At 49.9% G+C, this 18,476-nt stretch overlaps 1 protein-coding gene across 2 annotated transcripts; it reads left to right on the top strand.

Moving 5' to 3' along the window:
• The first annotated feature begins 4,471 nt into the window (after positions 1–4,471).
• On the top strand, positions 4,472–18,213 carry lima1a (LIM domain and actin binding 1a). Of its 2 annotated transcripts, none has more exons than XM_079741554.1 (11): positions 4,472–4,578; positions 5,607–5,823; positions 6,729–6,774; positions 8,703–9,233; positions 13,080–13,140; positions 14,191–14,285; positions 15,022–15,087; positions 15,361–15,415; positions 16,122–16,168; positions 16,458–16,594; positions 16,706–18,213. In XM_079741554.1, exons 2-11 carry the CDS (start codon positions 5,699–5,701, stop codon positions 17,706–17,708), a joined length of 2,166 nt encoding a protein of 721 aa, XP_079597680.1. In that variant the 5' UTR covers positions 4,472–4,578; positions 5,607–5,698; the 3' UTR covers positions 17,709–18,213. The 2 variants fall into 2 exon arrangements, with proteins under 2 accessions (XP_079597680.1, XP_079597681.1); XM_079741555.1 differs by having other exon boundaries at positions 4,510–4,578; positions 5,671–5,823.
• The last annotated feature ends 263 nt before the right edge of the window (positions 18,214–18,476 follow it).

Raw genomic sequence — 18,476 nt, 5'->3', positions numbered from 1 at the left:
CGACTAGGCCTTCAGCCGGACACCTAGCCCTCTCCCTAAGGACGTGTGTACTCACCCTCCCTGTCGATAAGAGCCTCAGCTAAATGATTACATTTATTACATCCCTTCTTATATCCCATTACATTTTTGTGCATGAAATGTACCTCCACTCTCGAAGGATATTTCGTAATCGTGGCGCTCAATCATTTTCATGTTGGGCGGCTAGGACAAGAGGCGGGACCACAGCCGTCCTCCTCTGCTCTGATTGGAGGAGAGGCCGTGGGCGGAGGATATACCTCATATGGTTTACTCTTTCGATCTGAAGGTCGTAAAACACAGAGAGAGAGGAGAAAGTAGATCGTAGGCTTGTATAGCCATATTGACATTGGGCATTAAAAGGCCAAAAGGTGCACACCAAGTCAAATGAAATGAAATATGTGTTGACCACAGACAGCTGCATCAGGTACTGTTAGATGAGTTTCAATCTAACAGAGTTGGTGGCGTCTACCTAATTGCTTAATCTGCATTATAAGCAATCTTTGTTTCCTGGGGAAAAATGTATAATAAATTAAATAAGTTGCTCTTCAGTGCGTCACTCAACATATTGATGTACTTATGGTGACAGTCTTTAATTGTTTTGTTCCAACTAATAAAGTCACCAGATGTGTTGCACCAGCGAGTATTATAAGAATCAAATGCTAATTTAATTTAAATGAAATGCAAATAGAACAGGCCTACGTGCAGCGTGCTGTTACCTCAAACGGATTTAGTAACTATATGTCTCCATCTAGTGGAAGTAAAAAGTTATTGCGCGTTCTTGTTAACGCTAATGTCTACATTGACACCAGCTGGACAAAACATGCAATGGCATGAAGGAAGCGGTTCTAAGGCAACAGAGTCAGATTTTAAATTAAATTTCCAAAAATGCTTTATTGGCATGAGAAACAGCATATACATTGCCAAAGCAGGGGAACAAAAAAAAGGGTAGTAGTATAATACAACGTTCAATACAAAATATACATGCATATCAGATATTAGAATATTAAATACTCAATGCATAAAAAGTATAATGTGGGATATTATAACAATTCCAGCAACTCCAGTACCTCTAAATTCAATATACAAAGTACATGCACATTACTTACAATGTGGAGGACGTGCGCGATGGTTAAATTATTGTGAAAAGGTGAGTCCAGGGGGGGGTGAGTCTCTCTGAGCAGCTGTGATTGGTCGGCTGCAGTGGTCACGCGGTTCAGCTTGTTCAGGAAGTGTTCGGCGGGCGTTTTGAACATGGTTTTGAATCTGAAGACAGACCGTCGATCTCTGGCCATTACGCGTCATTTGATCCATGCATTGATTTACAATATTCATACAGTGATCCGACATGTGTATGTAGTTACATCAGTGGACAAATCCCTTTCTTAATCATTTTCAAATGAAATTAGCTTATATTTAATATTATATCCCTATGGAATACTTTGTTACCTAGGTTAAAGGTTTGATCGGTTGCTGTTTAATGCTTTGATCTATCTTTTTTTAATTAAACTAAATTAAAATTTTCTTTAACTTGTATGGTAGGCAAGACCCAATACATTGTGATCTATCTACTTCTTATCTACCCATGTCAAGGTAATGATTAAAGGTGCAGCATTTTGGGGCGTCCCTAGCGGTGAGGTTGCAGATTGCCACCATCGCGCAGAATTCGGTCTTGTTAACGATTTCTTGTTAACATTTCTAATGCCTCGTTTCCACCGAGCGGTTCGGTGTGGAGCGGAGCGGGACAGCTTGGGTACGATAAGTCTGGCCTACACTAGCCTTATGGTAGGGCGGGGTTTAAGCCGATTGGCGGTAGCCGTGGCAGCTGCGTAAGCATTGTGACATCATAGCAGCGCGACACAGTGTAGCCTGCTTATAAATTCAATGAATAGAAGAAAGCGTCACATTAAACAAAGAGCAACAATGGAGGACGTACAAGAAGGACGGCAAATTTGCGCAACATTTCTTTTCAATAAGCAAATCTTTCGCCTTTGTACACAAATACCTTGCAGGTACGGTGTTTGTTGTGTTTATCTCCCTGTCGCACGGAAGTGACGATTCTGTCGACCAATCGACGGATCATGGATGGCGTGTATAGGTCCAAGTTACGGTCGAAACAGATGGAAGAGGTACCTTGAATCTACGTCATCGACTCCAACCCTCCGTGAAGATGTGAATGGCGTCTTCTTCACTGTGTTAAACCATGTTTTAAAAGATGCACATGTTCCTGTCTGGCTGTTAGCCCTGTAATAGTCTACAGCAGGGGTCGGCAACCCTAGGCACACGTGCGGCCACTGGCACGGGGCAGCATAATCATTGGCACACTTAAAAAATAATTTTGTAATATTTTTTTTCTACTTTATTCTGTTTTGGGCATTTACTCCCAGTGCAAATATGTTTAAATTAGTTACAGAAAGCAGTGTTCTGAAATGGGATCAATTTATAGTTTTTAAACCTATGTTGTGAGTAATAGAGAAGAAAATATTTAAAATATTGTTGCAAGTGGCCTTTATGCATCGCCTTCACATGGTTTTGCAATGCTGTACAGGTCTTAAAGATATTGATGTGGATGGTTCCAACATTCTCATATATTCTCGTTTTTTACATTTCTCACAGTGCAAATGTGTTTTTGAATGAGTTTCTGAAAATGGTGTTTTAAGATGGGACATATGTAATTATAATTTGTAAGCCCATATTGCAAATATAACAACCAAAAAAACATTTAAAATGTTTATGCATGATTGTGGACTATATGGAAATATTACAATTCCAGGTCTTCTGGAAATGTTTTTGGTCGCTGTGTCATAATTCAGCTTAATTGTTAATATGTTGTTGCTTAAGGCACACGCATTAATGAGAAAATGTCTAACTGGCACTGCATGTTGAAAAGGTTGCTGACCCCTGGTCTACAGCTTTGGCTCAGGTTAATTGAGCCACACCCATTCTGGTGCTCCTTAAGAGGGCCAGAGTTCTAGATTGGGGGGAGGCTCGAGTTGTGCAAGTGAATCGACTGTTGTGCTGTTATTTGTTTTAAGTAAAACTATGCTTTTTACCAACAACCATGTGCGCCAAGGAAACTCTTTTTCACACCCTCCTGTACCCTTATCAAGTCAAAGAAGTGTCAAATCTCCGCACACTGGTATAAGCTGATTAGCTGATTTATTTTGTGAACACCGCGTTTCGCTGTTTTTTCAGGTTTACTCTTCTACACCCTTATCGGCGTCAACCTTTCTGCAATTTGGTGTCACGTACGATCCTCAAAGTACATTGTTATTGACGCATGCTAATGCTAATTGTCTTGTGGATCGTGACTACACTGGTGAGTCATGGTACACGATGCGGCCTGGGTAAAACACTAGACTGAGGAGTCATGGTACACTATGACCTGGCTTTCGGATATCATATCCCCCACTCCCTCCAGACAACACCGATGGAGAAAAAGATGCAGCTGGGAGGGCATTGTTATGCAAAAACCTAGAGACTGGTACAAAATAAATAATACACTTAATCTCTAAAATATATGAAAGATAATTTTATGTGGATGAAAAACCAACATTGTTGCCCATGATTTACACAGCGTTAATGGGCAGTGCCCAATGAACACTCACCTGAATTCAAGAAAAAGAAGGAGAAATATTTGGTTTAAGAACATATTTTGCATCGCACTCAAAACAAGGCCCCAGTCAAAGCCCAGGGAAATCACCCCACGCCCAGGTTCTAACCTGAAGTCCACTCACCTAGGAGCTGAGTGCTTCTGGGGAGGAATGATCAATACCAACCAGTGTCTGGTCCAGAACTTAGTGAACAGCCAGGAGTCAGCTGGAGCAGACCATCATGGGTTTGGGATTAGACCACCTGACCGGAGAGATGTGACACCAACACCACAACACGACTCAGCCCAACATTCCTCAGGGTCAACATCAAAGAAGACGGGGTTCAGGCAAGAAAATATGGGAAATCTGTCACTGAAAAAACAAACGTATAGGTCTATATACACAAATATATTAAATTGACACATTATTTTGCACTTTTGCAATTCTTTAAAGCTAAAAGGAAATGAGAGAATAATCCCAAAGGAGGAGGTTGGGAATATCATGTGATGTAATGCTATCTGTGATGATCTCAACCACTCCTTCAACAGGATGCTTCACATGGGACTCATCCTCTTAACCACTGACCCCATGAGAAATTAGTCAGCCAGGACTTTAAGGTTTGCTCAACTTCCAGGAATCCATTGTGGGAGCCACCTTCTCCCCTCCTCCCTCTCCGTATGCTGCGCAACACTAGCTCACCTTGCATACCTTCAGGTTGTGTCTTGTCACACGGAGACAGCGCTGCTGATTGGACGGATAGGGCTCCTACCTGCCAGGTAGAGCCAATGCTGCATCCCGATTGGATGAGTGGGAGTGATTAGACTCCTCCCACTTCCCTATCTATTCAAAGGCATACTATTGCAGGCAGCACATTGCTAGTGGAGAAGGATGTGGGAAGCTGGGTGCTAAACTGTGGAATAACAACGCACTGTGAGGAGGAAAAAGGGCCGGAGACACTTGGACCTTTCAGGTAGGGAGAATCATAACTAATAAGAACCAATGGTGAAATCTGAGGACTTCATAGCAGGGCAGGAGTGGAAGTTTGTCGAAAGAAAGCGGCCTGATCTAATGCCACTTAAAGTACAAAGAATGTGTCCAGTTAATTTATAATTGAAAAGATTTAGTCATGCACGAAGCTGAACCTGTTTTTATGTTTGGGTTAACCAGTACATGATAGAGTAAGCTTCCCATAGTCCAGCTCGGTTTTGCATGCTCATTTGTCTGTACTTGGTAGGGCTCGATGGAAGAGGTGGAATCATCTGTTTATTAGAGGCCTTTCAAAATGGCTATTTTCACAGACAATAGATTGTTTGTGCTCTCTTGTCTTTGTAAATGTTTTTTGAGAGTAGATGATTAAAAATAAAACGTCTGCTGTTGTCGTTGTGCCGGATGCCAGCTGAAATAAGCAGCATTCCCCAACTCTTGTGCTTGTTGAGATAATGAGAGTTGGCCCAATTAGTGATCACCCTACAATAGGCCACCTGCTGTATGACTGGCCAATGAGCAGGCAGCGGCTATATCAAGCCCATTGTTTAGCTGAGTTGGAGCGTGAGGAACTCTAATGACAGTGGAAGCTTGAAGAAATCATTGCATGTGTCCACTTGCCTCGGGCCTTTGTGTGTGAGTAAACTACTGGCAGATAGGGGTGTGTGTGTGTGTGTGTGTGTGCGTGTGTGTGTGTGTCTGTGTGTGTGTGTGTCAGAGATAGTCACCAGGTAACAGATGCTGATGTCTAGCCTGCTCAACTTATTGACTTGCTGACTCACACTAGCTTGACGTGTGAAGATATGCCTGGCAGTACCCTGATAATGAGATTCTGTCTCAAGCAGAAATTAGTTAATCTTTGGTGAATAAATTAACCAAATGCATAATTGCATGCCAAAAAGTCAGCTATTGTCTGAGGCTACTAAATAATGTTGAGTGTTTCTGTTCACCAAATGATTCTTGCCATCATCTACAGTGTTCGGATTGTGACTTAATCTTCTTGGCTTGTGTTAGTTTTACACTTTCAGTTTGCAAAGTCACAAGTTTCTGCGTGTGCTGCTACTCTGGAGCAAATTAGAGAACGGTATCGCAGACACCAAGGCGAGATGGCCTCCGTCGCTTCCTTCAACCGCAGCCAGTGGTCCACCCAGTCGCTGAGGGTCACCGCCAAAGAGCTGGCAATCGTCTCCTCCAGGGGCAAGAACAACGCCATCGCAGAACGCTTCTCCAAGTAAGAATCTCTCTCTCCCTCGCACAGTGTTTCACTCCTCTCCATCTCCCACTAGGGCATTCTGTCCCTCCCCCGTTCTCTATTGTGTGTGTGTGTGTGTGTGTGTGTGTGTGTGTGTGTGTGTGTGTGTGTGTGTGTGTGTATTCCTTGTGATGTCATTGGTCAACGGATTATGTTTTCTGTGGCTATTGGAATACATTTGATCAAGTACATGGTTGACCTCAGCCGCGCCCACACCGCTGCTTACCAGCAACACTCTTGTGTGTGTGTGTGTGTGTGTGTGTGTGTGTGTGTGTGTCTATCCACAACACAGACCCGCTAGTCTCCAGTTACTCTCACCTGCTCTCTTAGACTGCAGCATCAAGAGATGTTTGTTATGCTGTCGACCACTCAGAGTAATACTACAATACTACAGGTACTGTAGTATTGCATTCCTTTGTTGATTAAGATACTTTAGAAAAATATGGTGCCAAACAAATTTATTTCTTCTTGTGCCTTTCCATATTCTGGCCACTAAGGGCCACTATTCAACATCCATCACCATGGAGATAGACTAGGGGTTATTACTTAATGGTATGGAAGGTTCCTAGCAGAACTTAATATGGCCTAACCAGGCTAAGAAGAGGAGAGGTGTGTGAAATACCACATCAATACATTTCAAAGCTCAACCTGAGTAATGGTGAGTAAGCTCATGAAGGTTTTCAGATGAAACGGGGTCGTGACATGAGACTCAAAACGTATGTTTTGAATCATCCCTCTTCGAACGGTTGAATCGGGCAGAATCAAGGGTCCCACATGGACACGGGCTCTCGTCTCCATACTGACTCTGTGTTTCTTCTGGAAAGAAATGATCAGATGTTCATGTTATCTGCCTCTGATCTCCTGACCACTTCCTTCATCCTCAGATACCAGATGGCTGCAGAGGAGAGCAATGCAGAGAAGAAGAAAATGGTAAAAACGCACTCGCACTATAGAGTATACAAGCGCACTATAGAGTATACATGCGCACTATAGAGTATACATGCTCACTATAGAGTATACATGCGCACTATAGAGTATGCACGCGCACTAAAGAGTATACACACGCAAACTAAAGCGTATACACACAGAGACAGACAGACACAGACACTAAAGAGTATTCTATCTCTCCATCTCTCTCTATCTATCTATCTTGTAAACAGAGAGACACACTAAAATTGAGTGTGTCTCTCTGTGTATACTCTTTAGTCACTAAAGAGAATACACAGAGAGACACACTAATGGGTGCAAACAGAGAGACACACTAATGGGTGCAAACAGAGAGACGGGGGCAGTACAAAGCCTCTCCTGTTTGCTCCCTTGCCTGCTGCACCCGTACGGCCACATGTTGTCCTGAAGAGTTAATCCTGCTTTAGGCGGTAATCTGAAGGTAATGCAGGCGTCTTCCAACGCACAGCGCCAGCTTGGCATTGGATCCAGAGACACGAGGAGGGAAGAGTTTCTGTAAACAGAGCGTCGGTTTACCTCTGTGTCCATAAGTCAAGCAGCGGAATGATCCGGTTCTGTTGTTAGAGGCCCTGGGGTTCTCCCTGGTTGGACCGTATGCCGCCTTACTATCCCAGGTCAAACGTTTCAGGGCATTGGTTATTTCATGGTGATTCGGGCGCTGCTCATTAAATGGCCGCTTTACAGGCAGCCTGACGTGACGAGCAGCAGACAGCGGTGAGGGGCAGAGGGGAGAATCTGAGGGGTGGTTTGCATTGCTATTGCCCTCTTCTCTCTTTTGCCTCCTGAAAGTGTCTTGTAACAAGTGTACTGTTTTGGACATGTAGTCTTTCTCAAATGGTGTTTGTCTTTTTAAATAAAAGTATGTGGGGAGGTTATTTTTCTTACCTAGAAGAAATAGTCTTTTACTAGCGGTCTGCTACCTTTTTCTCATTTCCTTCCCCCCCCATCGCACGGCCCCCGATCGCCCCTTCACTGACTCTCTCTGTTTCACATTTTCTTCTAGAGCCCACCCCCGTCTCCTCTTTCACTGTGTGTGTGTGTGTGTGTGTGTGTGTGTGTGTGTGTGTGGGGAGGGGTGGGCCTTCGCTTCATGCTGATCTGATCACTTCTTCAGGCTCACATCTGGGACAGCTTGTAGTGTGTGCAGCCGGTGATAGAAGCTCTCTCTCTCTCTCTCTAGTGCTGCTCCCTGACTGGACTCCATCGGTCATCTGCCTCCTCAGGTTTCTCTATTGATCTTTGGTTGATTCTTTAGTTGAGAAGTGTTTGATTCTGCCTTGCCTAATGTTCCTCTGGAGTCAAACTAGCGGATATGTATGTCTGTATGTATGTGTTTCTAGTTAGTTGTGTTAGTTTTTTAGGTCCGTGTTGACATTGCTAGACTTCGTTGACTTTTAAGTCTGATTGTGAAGTTTATTGGGATTGGCACAATTCCTTTTGTTAGGGGAGGACTCAGAAGCAAGGCATTAAAGTGTGTGTTGTTTAGTTAGGTAGGTTGTCTGAGAGATTCGAAGTGTGGTTTGAAGGGTTTGTTCTAAGGGTAGGTGGGACCGAATGGTAGAACGCTCTCTCTCCCTTGTTGCTCTGCTGTGTCTGAACCTTCTGAGACCACTGGTCGCTGCTAAAGGAATGCTGTCACAGCAGACCTACGGCCGAACTAAGGCTCACAGCATGACCTACGGCTGGACTAAGGCTCACAACATGACCTACGGCCGAACTAAGGCTCACAACATGACCTACGGACGAACTAAGGCTCACAACATGACCTACGGCCGAACTAAGGCTCACCGCATGACCAACGGCCGAACTAAGGCTCACAACATGACCTACGGCCGAACTAAGGCTCACAGCATGACCTACGGCCGAACCCATGTGTGTTTTGTCTCCTCTAGGTGGTGGAAGCCTTGCCTCAGACACTGTGCAACGGCAATCTGAATGTCCTGAAGAAACGCTGGGAGCAACAGCAGCAGGCTAGACCCTCCAGCACCTCCAGCGCCACCAGGCCCACCTCCACCACCACCAGGCCCTCCAGCGCCACCAGGCCCACCACCACCACCACCACCACCAGGCCCTCCAGCAGTTCCAGACCCCCCAGCTCCACCAGCGCCACCAGACCGCCCGCCAAGCCAACATCTCCCCAGAAGCGCGCCGTCCCTTCGCCGAGACCTCTAGCCCCCGCCGCCCCGCTATTCGACGCCCAGGAGGACCCCCCAAACACCTCCTCCCAGCCCCCGCCCGGGGAGCCGCGGCAGGACGTCCAGAGCAGCCCGGCCCCGCTGGAGCCCCAGGCCGCGCCCCGGTCCGGAGAGGCGGCGGACATGGAGAGGCCACAGGGGGGCGCCGCGGAGGTCCCTGAGGAGGAGAAGGCCAACGTGCCGCTCAGCAGCCTCAAGATGATGTTCGAGAACGGGGGAGCTGGCCAGGTAAGCCTCCCCCGCTCCACGGCGGGCCCTATGGGCCCCAAGCAGCTCCAGACGGCCCCCGCCGCCCCGACCGTTACTGAGAAGCGGTCGTCTGGTCGTTCCGAAGCGTAGGGGCTGGGTAGAGGTCCACCCCGCCCCAAACAGCGCAGTGGGTGGTGATGCTCGGGACAGAACGCCTGGCTTGTTCTTCATGGTCTGCATGACGGCCCTCTAGCCATCATGCTGTCAGTCACATGATCCGTGTTCCCCCCCCCCTCAGCTGACAGACGCCCGCTCTGTTCCAGCCGGGGCGGGGGGGGTCTGGCCATTTATGGAAGAGGCTGGGGGTGTCTGGAGAGGCATGTCCACATAGAGCTGTCACTCAGCGGTCACATGGGTGACAGCATGACTGCTTTCCTCTGAGGACCCTTTGATGAAAGCAGAAGACTTAAAACGGGGTGTTTATAGGAGGATGGCTTTAAGAGGAATGGTGGTTTGAAATGGTCAGGCTGTTCTCCTGGGGCCTGGTCAGGCTGTTCTCCTGGGGCCTGGTCAGGCTGTTTTCCTGGGGCCTGGTCAGGCTGTTTTTCTCAGGCCTGGTCAGGATGTTAACCTCTGGCCTGGTCAGGCTGTTTTCCTGGGGCCTGGTCAGGCTGTTTTTCTCAGGCCTGGTCAGGCTGTTTTCCTTGGGCCTGGTCAGGCTGTTTTTCTCAGGCCTGGTCAGCCGGTTTTTCTCAGGCCTGGTCAGGCTGTTTCCCTCTGGCCTGGTCAGGCTGTTTTTCTCAGGCCTGGTCAGGATGTTTCCCTCTGGCCTGGTCAGGCTGTTTTCCTGGGGCCTGGTCAGGCTGTTTTTCTCAGGCCTGGTCAGCTGGTTATTCTCAGGCCTGGTCAGGCTGTTTTTCTCAGGCCTGGTCAGGATGTTTCCCTCTGGCCTGGTCAGGCTGTTTTCCTGGGGCCTGGTCAGGCTGTTTTCCTGGGGCCTGGTCAGCTGTTTTTTCTCAGGCCTGGTCAGGCTGTTTCCCTCTGGCCTGGTCAGGCTGTTTTTCTCAGGCCTGGTCAGGCTGTTTCCCTCTGGCCTGGTCAGGCTGTTTTCCTGGGCCTGGCCAGGCTGCGTTTATAATATCTGTCAATAATCGGATCATGTTCGGAGTAGATGGAAGGATTTGGTACAACGAGAGGTTGTAGCTAACACCTCATTCACCTGTGCTCTGGTGTCTGCTGTCTGGAGCGCAGTAGCTGTGTTAACACAGGATGTCATGAAGCCTTATGTGAGAGAAGCTTAGCGAGCAGACGACGTAAGTGGGATCTAGAGCCAAACTTTGACTGCAGTCCAGCACCCATCCCGCCCAGGTCCTCGCTGTGATCATCTGATCCGCCGGGGACGGAGAACACTGGCCTGGTTCCTCACATGAGAAAGCGTGGTGAAGGACCCGAGAGAAGGAGGTCCTCATGTTGCCTGAAGGCCTTTTCCTCCACGTTCAGTTTGGTAGTTAGTTCCTGCTTCACCATTATAACTTGTTCCCCGAGATGCTTTCTTCTAAAAACCTTTTGGGGCTGGGGGGTGCGATCATGTGATAGCTGCAGGGTAGAGGGCCTGCCTCTAGTCCTGAGGGCCAGCGTGATCCGGGACCCGGGGTCCTTGGTCCGTTTCCTTTTAAGAGGGGATGATGTCATGCAGGCGGGCTGCAGCCTCTTGACTGAAGACAGCTGATCTGCTGGCTGAGGCCCCTCAGGCCCCTCCCCCTGGTCCCTCAGGCCCCTCCCCCTGGCCCCTCAGGCCCCTCCCCCTGGCCCCTCAGGCCCCTCCCCCTGGCCCCTCAGGCCCCTCCTCCCGGTCTCTGCTGCCCCACACACTCCACTGCCCATCAGCCATCGTCTCCCTTTCATGTTCCTCCTCCCTTTCTCCATCCTGTTTTTTTTATCTATTTCCCGCTGTTTACTCTCTCCATAACTAGTAGCAACCTCCCCCCCCCCGCCCCCATCTCTTATCCCATCAGTCCGGAACGAGTCGAGGCGGGGGAGTGGTCTAATGTAGCCCTGGGGGTGTGTGTGTCTTGGGGGGCGGTGTCGTGCAGTCGTGAGGCAACGCCCTTTAAAATGAATTGAGCTGACCCTTCTTTGTCCCGGAGTACAGCAGACACCCCCACCGCCAGCTGCTTGTCTTTAGACTCCAACATTTCCCAAATGCTCCCGCCCCTTCTAGTACTACACACACACACACCCACCCATTCACAGCCCTGCTCCAGTTCTCCATAACACACACACACACACACACACACACAATCGTCCGGCCCCACCCTCAACACCTGCTCCAAGTCAACCTCCCTCTAAAACCATCTGCACCCCACCCACGACAAGCCCTCCTCCTCCTCCTCCTCCTGTAGAACAGCTCCACCAGGAGGTCTCAGTCCAACTCATTACTGACTTGGGGCTGGTGTCTGTTCATCCTCTGTCTCTCTCTCTCTCTCTCTCCTCGCTCTGACCCAGGGTCTCTCTCTCTCTCCTGCTGGAGCCCAGAGCTCTGGCCATTGATCTCTCTGTAGATTAACCAGATCCCTGCTTTGTCTGCTTTGGATTCCCTGCAAAGTGCCATCTTCTGCACGTGAAGCGGCCCCGTCTGGTGGATCTGAGGTCTCTCCTGGCCCTTCGGAGGGGAGGTAGCTATGTGTTTGTTTTTGATTGTGTCAGTAGTGCTACAGTCGGAGCCGTCTGAAACGTATTCCCTGTGAGGTTCCCTGATTGTCTTGTGATTATCAGTGTAATCAGCTTGATTCTACTGATCTCCCTGAGCGCTGACGAGTGCTCTGAGGACTCGTCTCAGTGGCCAAGGGGGGAGGGAGCTGGGACTTGCGGTTCCATGTAGTTCTTGAGGTTTGTCAGCAGGTCCTCTCTGTGCGCACGGTGTGCGTGTGCGCGCGCGTGTGCGTGTTGGTGAGATGTTGTTGCAGTGCAGGCTCTGCACTAGAGCTTTCTGGTTCAGGGCAGGAAGTTGGCTCACCGCATGTTTGTCGGGCTTTAGAGAGGAAGAGGCAGAACACTGGGGGACTGGTGAGTAGTGAGTAGTACAGACTTGTGTTGCTGACTGGGTGTGTTGTCGGGGACAGGGGGTTGTGGTGTTGGGACAGTCTGTCTGTCCAATGGTCTGGCTGTGGCTTTAAGGGTGTCTGGATGAGTGTCATTGTCTCGTCTACCGATCAGTCTCTCCTTCCAGCCCGGCCCAATGACGCACGCGCACAAACACTCCTGCACACACACAGCCCCCCTGGGGGTTGATAATCCTCTCGGGCCGATCCATTCCCGTGCGGATGAAGGGGTGCTCCACGTGGCACTGGGGGTCCGCAGCCCGTCAGTCATAGTTTTTAGCTTTTCCCTTCAGAACTGATCGATCCCAGGGGTTGGGGGTGGGGTGGGTTCTCCAGTAACATCAAGATGTATGGTACCGATATGTTACGCCAGTATGGGGGAAAGGGGTTCCTGGAACCTGCAGTGGGTCCTGTGGCACAGTGTATTTGTTGACTGGCGAGTCAGTTCTTGTCTGTGGGGGTAAACAGACAAGAACTCAGTCAGCTGATCTTGTTTGTGTGTGTGTGTGTGTGTGTGTGTGTGTGTGTGTGTGTGTGTGTGTGTGTGTGTGTGTGTGTGTGTGTGTGTGTGTGTGTGGATTAACGGGGTGGAGACTGCACCCTGCCTGTCTTTGATTCCTTGTCCCTGCTCTCTTAATTGAGCCTTTGTTTCCCCTTCTGGAGCCGTGTTTTCATCAGTCTGCCGCAACTTCCTGTCTGTTTGCAAGACTGCCAGACATCTAGCATGTGAGCATCACACTGGTGTTTCTAGCAGTGTGAACAAACAGGGTTCCTTTTTGCTCAGGTATCTAGTGAGCCGGAAGAGACGGGAGGAAATACTGCAGAAATGGACCATCTATCAGGAGGTAAGCGCGCACACACACACTATACACACATTTTATGAAAATAAATAATTTGGTTTAAAAGGACCTGAAGAAATGTATTTTCAGTTTAGACGGCATTATCTTTTTCTGTGTATTCTGAGCACATCATACACTGTTGGCATAACATCAAAACCAAGAACAATCAACTGTTGAGGTATTCAGAGTGAGGAGGGGTCCTCCTCAGTGAGTTAAAGGGGAGGAGGTCCTCCTCAGTGAGTTAAAGGGGAGGGGGTTCTCCTCACTGGGTTGAGGAGCCTCCAGACTCATTCTGAACTCCCAGGAAGAGTCCGGTCCTCCCTTAAGCGGACCGCTGAGCTTGTGTGAGCTTGTGTGAGCTTGTGTGAGTTTGCGAGAACGCTGAACTGGCTCTTCAACATTATACTTGTGCAACTAAGAAACTTAAATTCAATGGTTTCAACGGTATTAAACAGTATTTGCATGAGTCATTGGTGCACTGATTATATTACCTTCCAGTAGTCAGTGTGGTCTCGACTGTTGCTTGTTCCTTCTGTACAATTGATTCTGTATTAATGCAAATTATCGCATCAAATTTATATGACATGTGAATCCTTGACCGTGTTGGGTCAGTAAAGTCTAATGTAACGTAGAGAGAGGAGAGTCCTTGTCTCTCCCTGTGATGTAAAGAGAGAGCAGGGTCTTTGTCTCTCCCTGTGATGTAAAGAGAGCAGGGTCCTTGTCTCTCCCTGTGATGTAAAGAGAGAGCAGGGTCCTTGTCTCTCCCTGTGATGTAGAGAGAGATCAGGGTCCTTGTCTCTCCCTGTGATGTAGAGAGAGATCAGGGTCCTTGTCTCTCCCTGTGATGTAGAGAGAGAGCAGAGTTCTCGTCTCTCCCTGTGATGTAGAGAGAGAGCAGGGTCCTTGTCTCTCCATGTGATGTAGAGAGAGAGCAGAGTTCTCGTCTCTCCCTGTGATGTAGAGAGAGAGCAGAGTTCTCGTCTCTCCCTGTGATGTAGAGAGAGAGCAGGGTCCTTGTCTCTCCCTGTGATGTAATGTGTGTGTGACCCTGTGTAGGGCCGGACGGGGCCGAGTCCACCCCTCTGAAGGACCGGATGGCTCTCTACCAGGCGGCCGTCTCCAAACAGGAGGCCCTGCCCACCTCAGTCAGTGTGAGTGCTCCTGTCTCCCCACACCTCGGCACAACGCTCCACATGACCTTCAGTTACAGTTACGAGCCCTGTGTTTCCTGACGCGCCGAGCGGAGCCCTTCTCCCTTTAGTTCCAATTTGCCCTAAACGGAAAGTGGACCGACTAAAAGCGCTTCACAATAAACATTGCCAAACAGTCACCCATACATTCACACAACGGCGGCGGTGTCAGCCATGTAAGGGAGACGGCCAGCCCGTCAGGAGCAGTCAGGGTGAGGGGTCTCGCTCAGGGACCACCTCGCCGCTCGCTCGCTCGGTCGGATATAGGAGGAGCCGGGGGTCTAACCAGCAACCTTCTGGTCACACGCCAACCCGGTGTGTCCCCCTGATTGGCTGCTGACACACTACCTACTAAACATAACCCTCTCTTCCCTAATGGGATGAGAACCTCGAGGCACATTTGAGGGGAGGTGTGTGTGTGTGTGTGTGTGTGTGTGTGTGTGTGTGTGTGTGTGTGTGTGTGTGTGTGTGTGTGTGTGTGTGTGTGTGTGTGTGTGTGTGTGTGTGTGTGTGTGTGTGTGTGTGTGTTGGTTGTTACACTGAATTGATTGCAGCACCTGGCCTGCCTCCTGGTCACCTTAAACTTGACCATCTGTAACCAACCCCTTTAATATAAGCATCTGACAGCCAATCATTATGTGACTGTGGGCAGCGAGGGAGTGATCCATCATCATACTCTGTGCCGGTGTGTCTACAGAGTGACCAGCTGGATAGCTACGGCGGAAAGCAGAAGGAGAATGTTCCCCCCTACAGTCCAGACAAGGCGAGTACCTTCGCCGTGGCTACATGTTGCTGGTTATAAATCAAAGTTTTTTTTTGTTTTATTTCCCCCATGCTTTCACTAAAATGCAACGGTAATTCCACAGCAAGATACTCTATGTGCACGGCATATTTAAAAGTACACAATATGTGTTCAAGGCCTGACCTCAGTGTCTGGTTCTGGTCCAGGCTGACTGGTTCTGAAGGCCGTGCGGTCGTCCGTTGTCCAGTAGAACACTTGAGCCGCTAGCTAATGGACATCTTTCCCTCCTGGCAGGGTACGGGCTCGGAGCCCAACAGCAGGAAGCCCTCTAGCTCCTCGGACACCAACGGTAACTTCCCCTGTGTATGTGTGTGTGTGTCAGTATAGACTAGGCCACCAGGGACTGGTCTCTACTGGACCACCAGGGACTGGTCTCTACTGGACCACCAGGGACTGGTCTCTACTGGAGTAGTACCAGTAGCTCCAGGCTGCTGCTGTATGGGTTCTGTGTTGGAGATGAGCTGAATTGGTGATCATCCCAAGCATTGTTTGAATGGAGGCAGCCTTTTGAGTTGAGCTCTATCTTGTTTTAACACGGAGACCCCTGCAGTGAAGCTACGGCCTGGGAGTTCCCGGTATTTAAGTCAACATTCAGGGGATGCACAATTTCCGGTTTCCGAAACCCAGAGCGGCCTCATCTCTCCATCATTGAGTTAATCAAACAACATCATAACGCCCAGAAGTAACGCATTACAAGGCTATCGTTAGTTCCTACTGTCCTGATGTTGCATTAACACTACACTTAACTTGACAATGTCTTCATCGAAATAGATAAAAATATCAGCTGTCCTGAAACCAAACATCACGACAGAGCAGTGAAGTGCTTTATTCAGAGTTCTGGTTAAAGAGTTTAAAGTAGAAAAGATATCATATCTTGAAACAGGACTGGTTTGTGACCCACATGTTTGCATCTTCCGTGTGTTTGTACAATGCCTCCCTCTAGTGTCTGGTCTTGGACATTGCCCGCTTACATTTATTCTCTTTAAATCCACCAGGCGGCGGCAGCAGCAACGGAACCCCGGGGTCCGCTCAGCCGAAGAGGGTGAGCACTCCCTTATGGGATTAATAAAATAAATAAATAAATAAGAGAGAGAGAGAGAGAGAGAGAGAGAGAGAGAGAGAGAGAGAGAGAGAGAGAGAGAGAGAGAGAGAGAGAGAGAGAGAGAGAGAGAGAGAGAGAGAGAGAGAGAGAGAGAGAGAGAGAGAGAGAGAGAGAGAGAGAGAGAGAGAGGATTCAGAGTTTCAAAAGGTGGGGGTCTGACATCTGCAAGCGCCAGCTAAATTCTGCTCAGAGGATCTGTTGGTTTATGGACTGCATTTCCTTTCCGTAGCAAAACTTCCGCCCTCCGGCGCGGGAGACGTGCGTCTCCTGTTCCAAGACGGTCTATCCCCTGGAGCGCCTGGTGGCCAACCAGCAGGTGTTCCACAACACCTGCTTCCGCTGCACGCACTGCAACACCAAGCTCAGGTGAGGGCCAGAGGCGCAGTCAGCCAAATGAGTTCACAATCCACTGTTGACACTGGCTCCGACGGGAGGTCTCACAGCAAATTGTCCCTCCGTCTCCCCCCCCCCGGCCAGCCTGGTGAACTACGCCTCCCTGCACAACAACGTCTACTGCAAGCCGCACTTCTGCCAGCTGTTCAAGGCCAAGGGCAACTACGACGAGGGCTTCGGCCACCGGCCCCACAAGGAGCTGTGGGGCGCCAGGGCCGAGGCCAGACCCGAGGCCCCGGCCCCGGCTCCAGAAGCGGACGGCCCGAGCGTGGAGGACTCCCCTCTGGCTGCGGTCAACGTCCTCATGGCCACCATGGAGACCATGGGCCAGGGCCCGTCGGAGAGGCCCCCGCGGCCCGCGGAGACCCGCCGCCTCAAGATCTCCTGGCCCCCGCGGGCCGAGGCCGAGGCTGCCGGCGGGGGGCCCGCCCTCACGCCCGGGAGCCCCGCCCTTAACGGGGCCTCCGCCGCCAAGCAAGCCCGAGCCAAGTGGCCCCCCGAGGAGGAGCTGCCCTCCCTGCGCTCCCCCGGGGGGGAGAGCCCCGAGGCCGGCGAGCACAGGAGCTCCTCCCTGAAGGAGCGCAGTCGGCCCTTCGCGCTGGCCGCTCGGAGCGCTGCCCCCGACGGGGCCCCGGAGGGCCCGGCGGGGCCCCTGCAGCCCGCCACCAGCATGGAGCCGCGGCGGGGGCCCGCCAGCGGCCAGTCAGACGACCAGACGGCCACGGGGGACAGCTGGGCAGAGGACGAGGAAGAGGAGGAGCTGCGAGTGGCTGAGGAGGAGGAGGAGGAGGAGGAGGAGGCAGAGGGGGAGCAGATGGAGGAGGAGCAGATGGAAGAAGAGGTCATCCTTTTGGATGAAGAGGAAGAGGAAGAGGTGCCATCACTCCAGGGGGCTCCCATGGAGCCCGCCGGGCTGTCGTCCGCCGACAGCGAGCAGGGGGCCATCGGCGGACCGCCCGCCCTGGACGCGGGCCCCTGGGGCCGCGAGGAGGAGACGCCACCAGGGAAGGAGGCGCTTTCTGTGGAGGAGATGATCAAACGGAACCGTCACTATGACGACGAGGAGGAGGAAGAGGAGGGTGCATGAACGCGAAGCTCTGCAGCAGTGCGCCCTCCGGTCCTCCCCTCCTTCATCTCGTCGGACCACCTTCTGCTGCTTCACTCCAGACACTTGGTGCCTCTCTGACCGGTGTTTCTACCTTCTGACCTTCTCGAACCTTGCGAGGCATTCCTGAAATATTAGCGTCTCTGAGTGAGTTTGTCTGATGCAGGTTGATTTTTAAATGTAAAGAAGTAAATCTCATCCTTCAAGTACTTATTTTTAGACTTCCAGGTAGGCAGAGGTGAGTGCTTCTGTGCTCCGCTATGCTCTTGTTATTACACAGAGCACACTTCGGCCTCTGTAGCATGAGCCAGGGAATACTAGGGTTAGAAACAATAGATGGGTCAAAGGATGTTCTTCTGCTCCCTGCCTTTCTCTCACTTTCCTCCTTTTTTTATGATGCGTAATGCAAGCTAATATTGCTACCATCATTGTTTTATGTGGACCAAAATATGTACTGTTCATACAAATAAAGAATTGTTATACTCAACGGGACTGGCTATGAACAATAATTGAATCATTGTTTCAAAAGGTTCCCTTTAGAGAGGCCTTGGTAGACTGAGGGACAGGACATCAACCAGGTCCAGCTTCTGAATACATTTCATCAGATGCAACACTGCTGATGGGGACCACTGAGTCAAATCAAATAATGCTTACAATTATTTATGAATCACATTTAATGTTTTGCTAAGAAAATTCAAGCAAATGAAAGGACACATTTGACATTCTCTTTTGAAAGTTGATTATCAGACA

The sequence above is a fragment of the Pollachius pollachius genome (assembly GCF_949987615.1).
Source record: "Pollachius pollachius genome assembly, chromosome: 8".
In the NCBI taxonomy this organism is placed as follows: domain Eukaryota; kingdom Metazoa; phylum Chordata; class Actinopteri; order Gadiformes; family Gadidae; genus Pollachius; species Pollachius pollachius.
The sequence above is the reverse complement of the archived record's forward strand: the minus strand, read 5'-3'. Positions and strand labels throughout refer to the sequence as shown.

Excerpts from the sequence above, each read along its gene's own strand:
- lima1a (XM_079741554.1), top strand. The coding sequence starts at position 5,699 with ATGGCCTCCGTCGCTTCCTTCAACCGCAGCCAGTGGTCCACCCAGTCG. Across the intron at positions 9,234-13,079 it reads AGAACGGGGGAGCTGGCCAG|GTATCTAGTGAGCCGGAAGA; the intron begins GTAAGCCTCCCC and ends CTTTTTGCTCAG. Across the intron at positions 15,416-16,121 it reads TAGCTCCTCGGACACCAACG|GCGGCGGCAGCAGCAACGGA; the intron begins GTAACTTCCCCT and ends TAAATCCACCAG.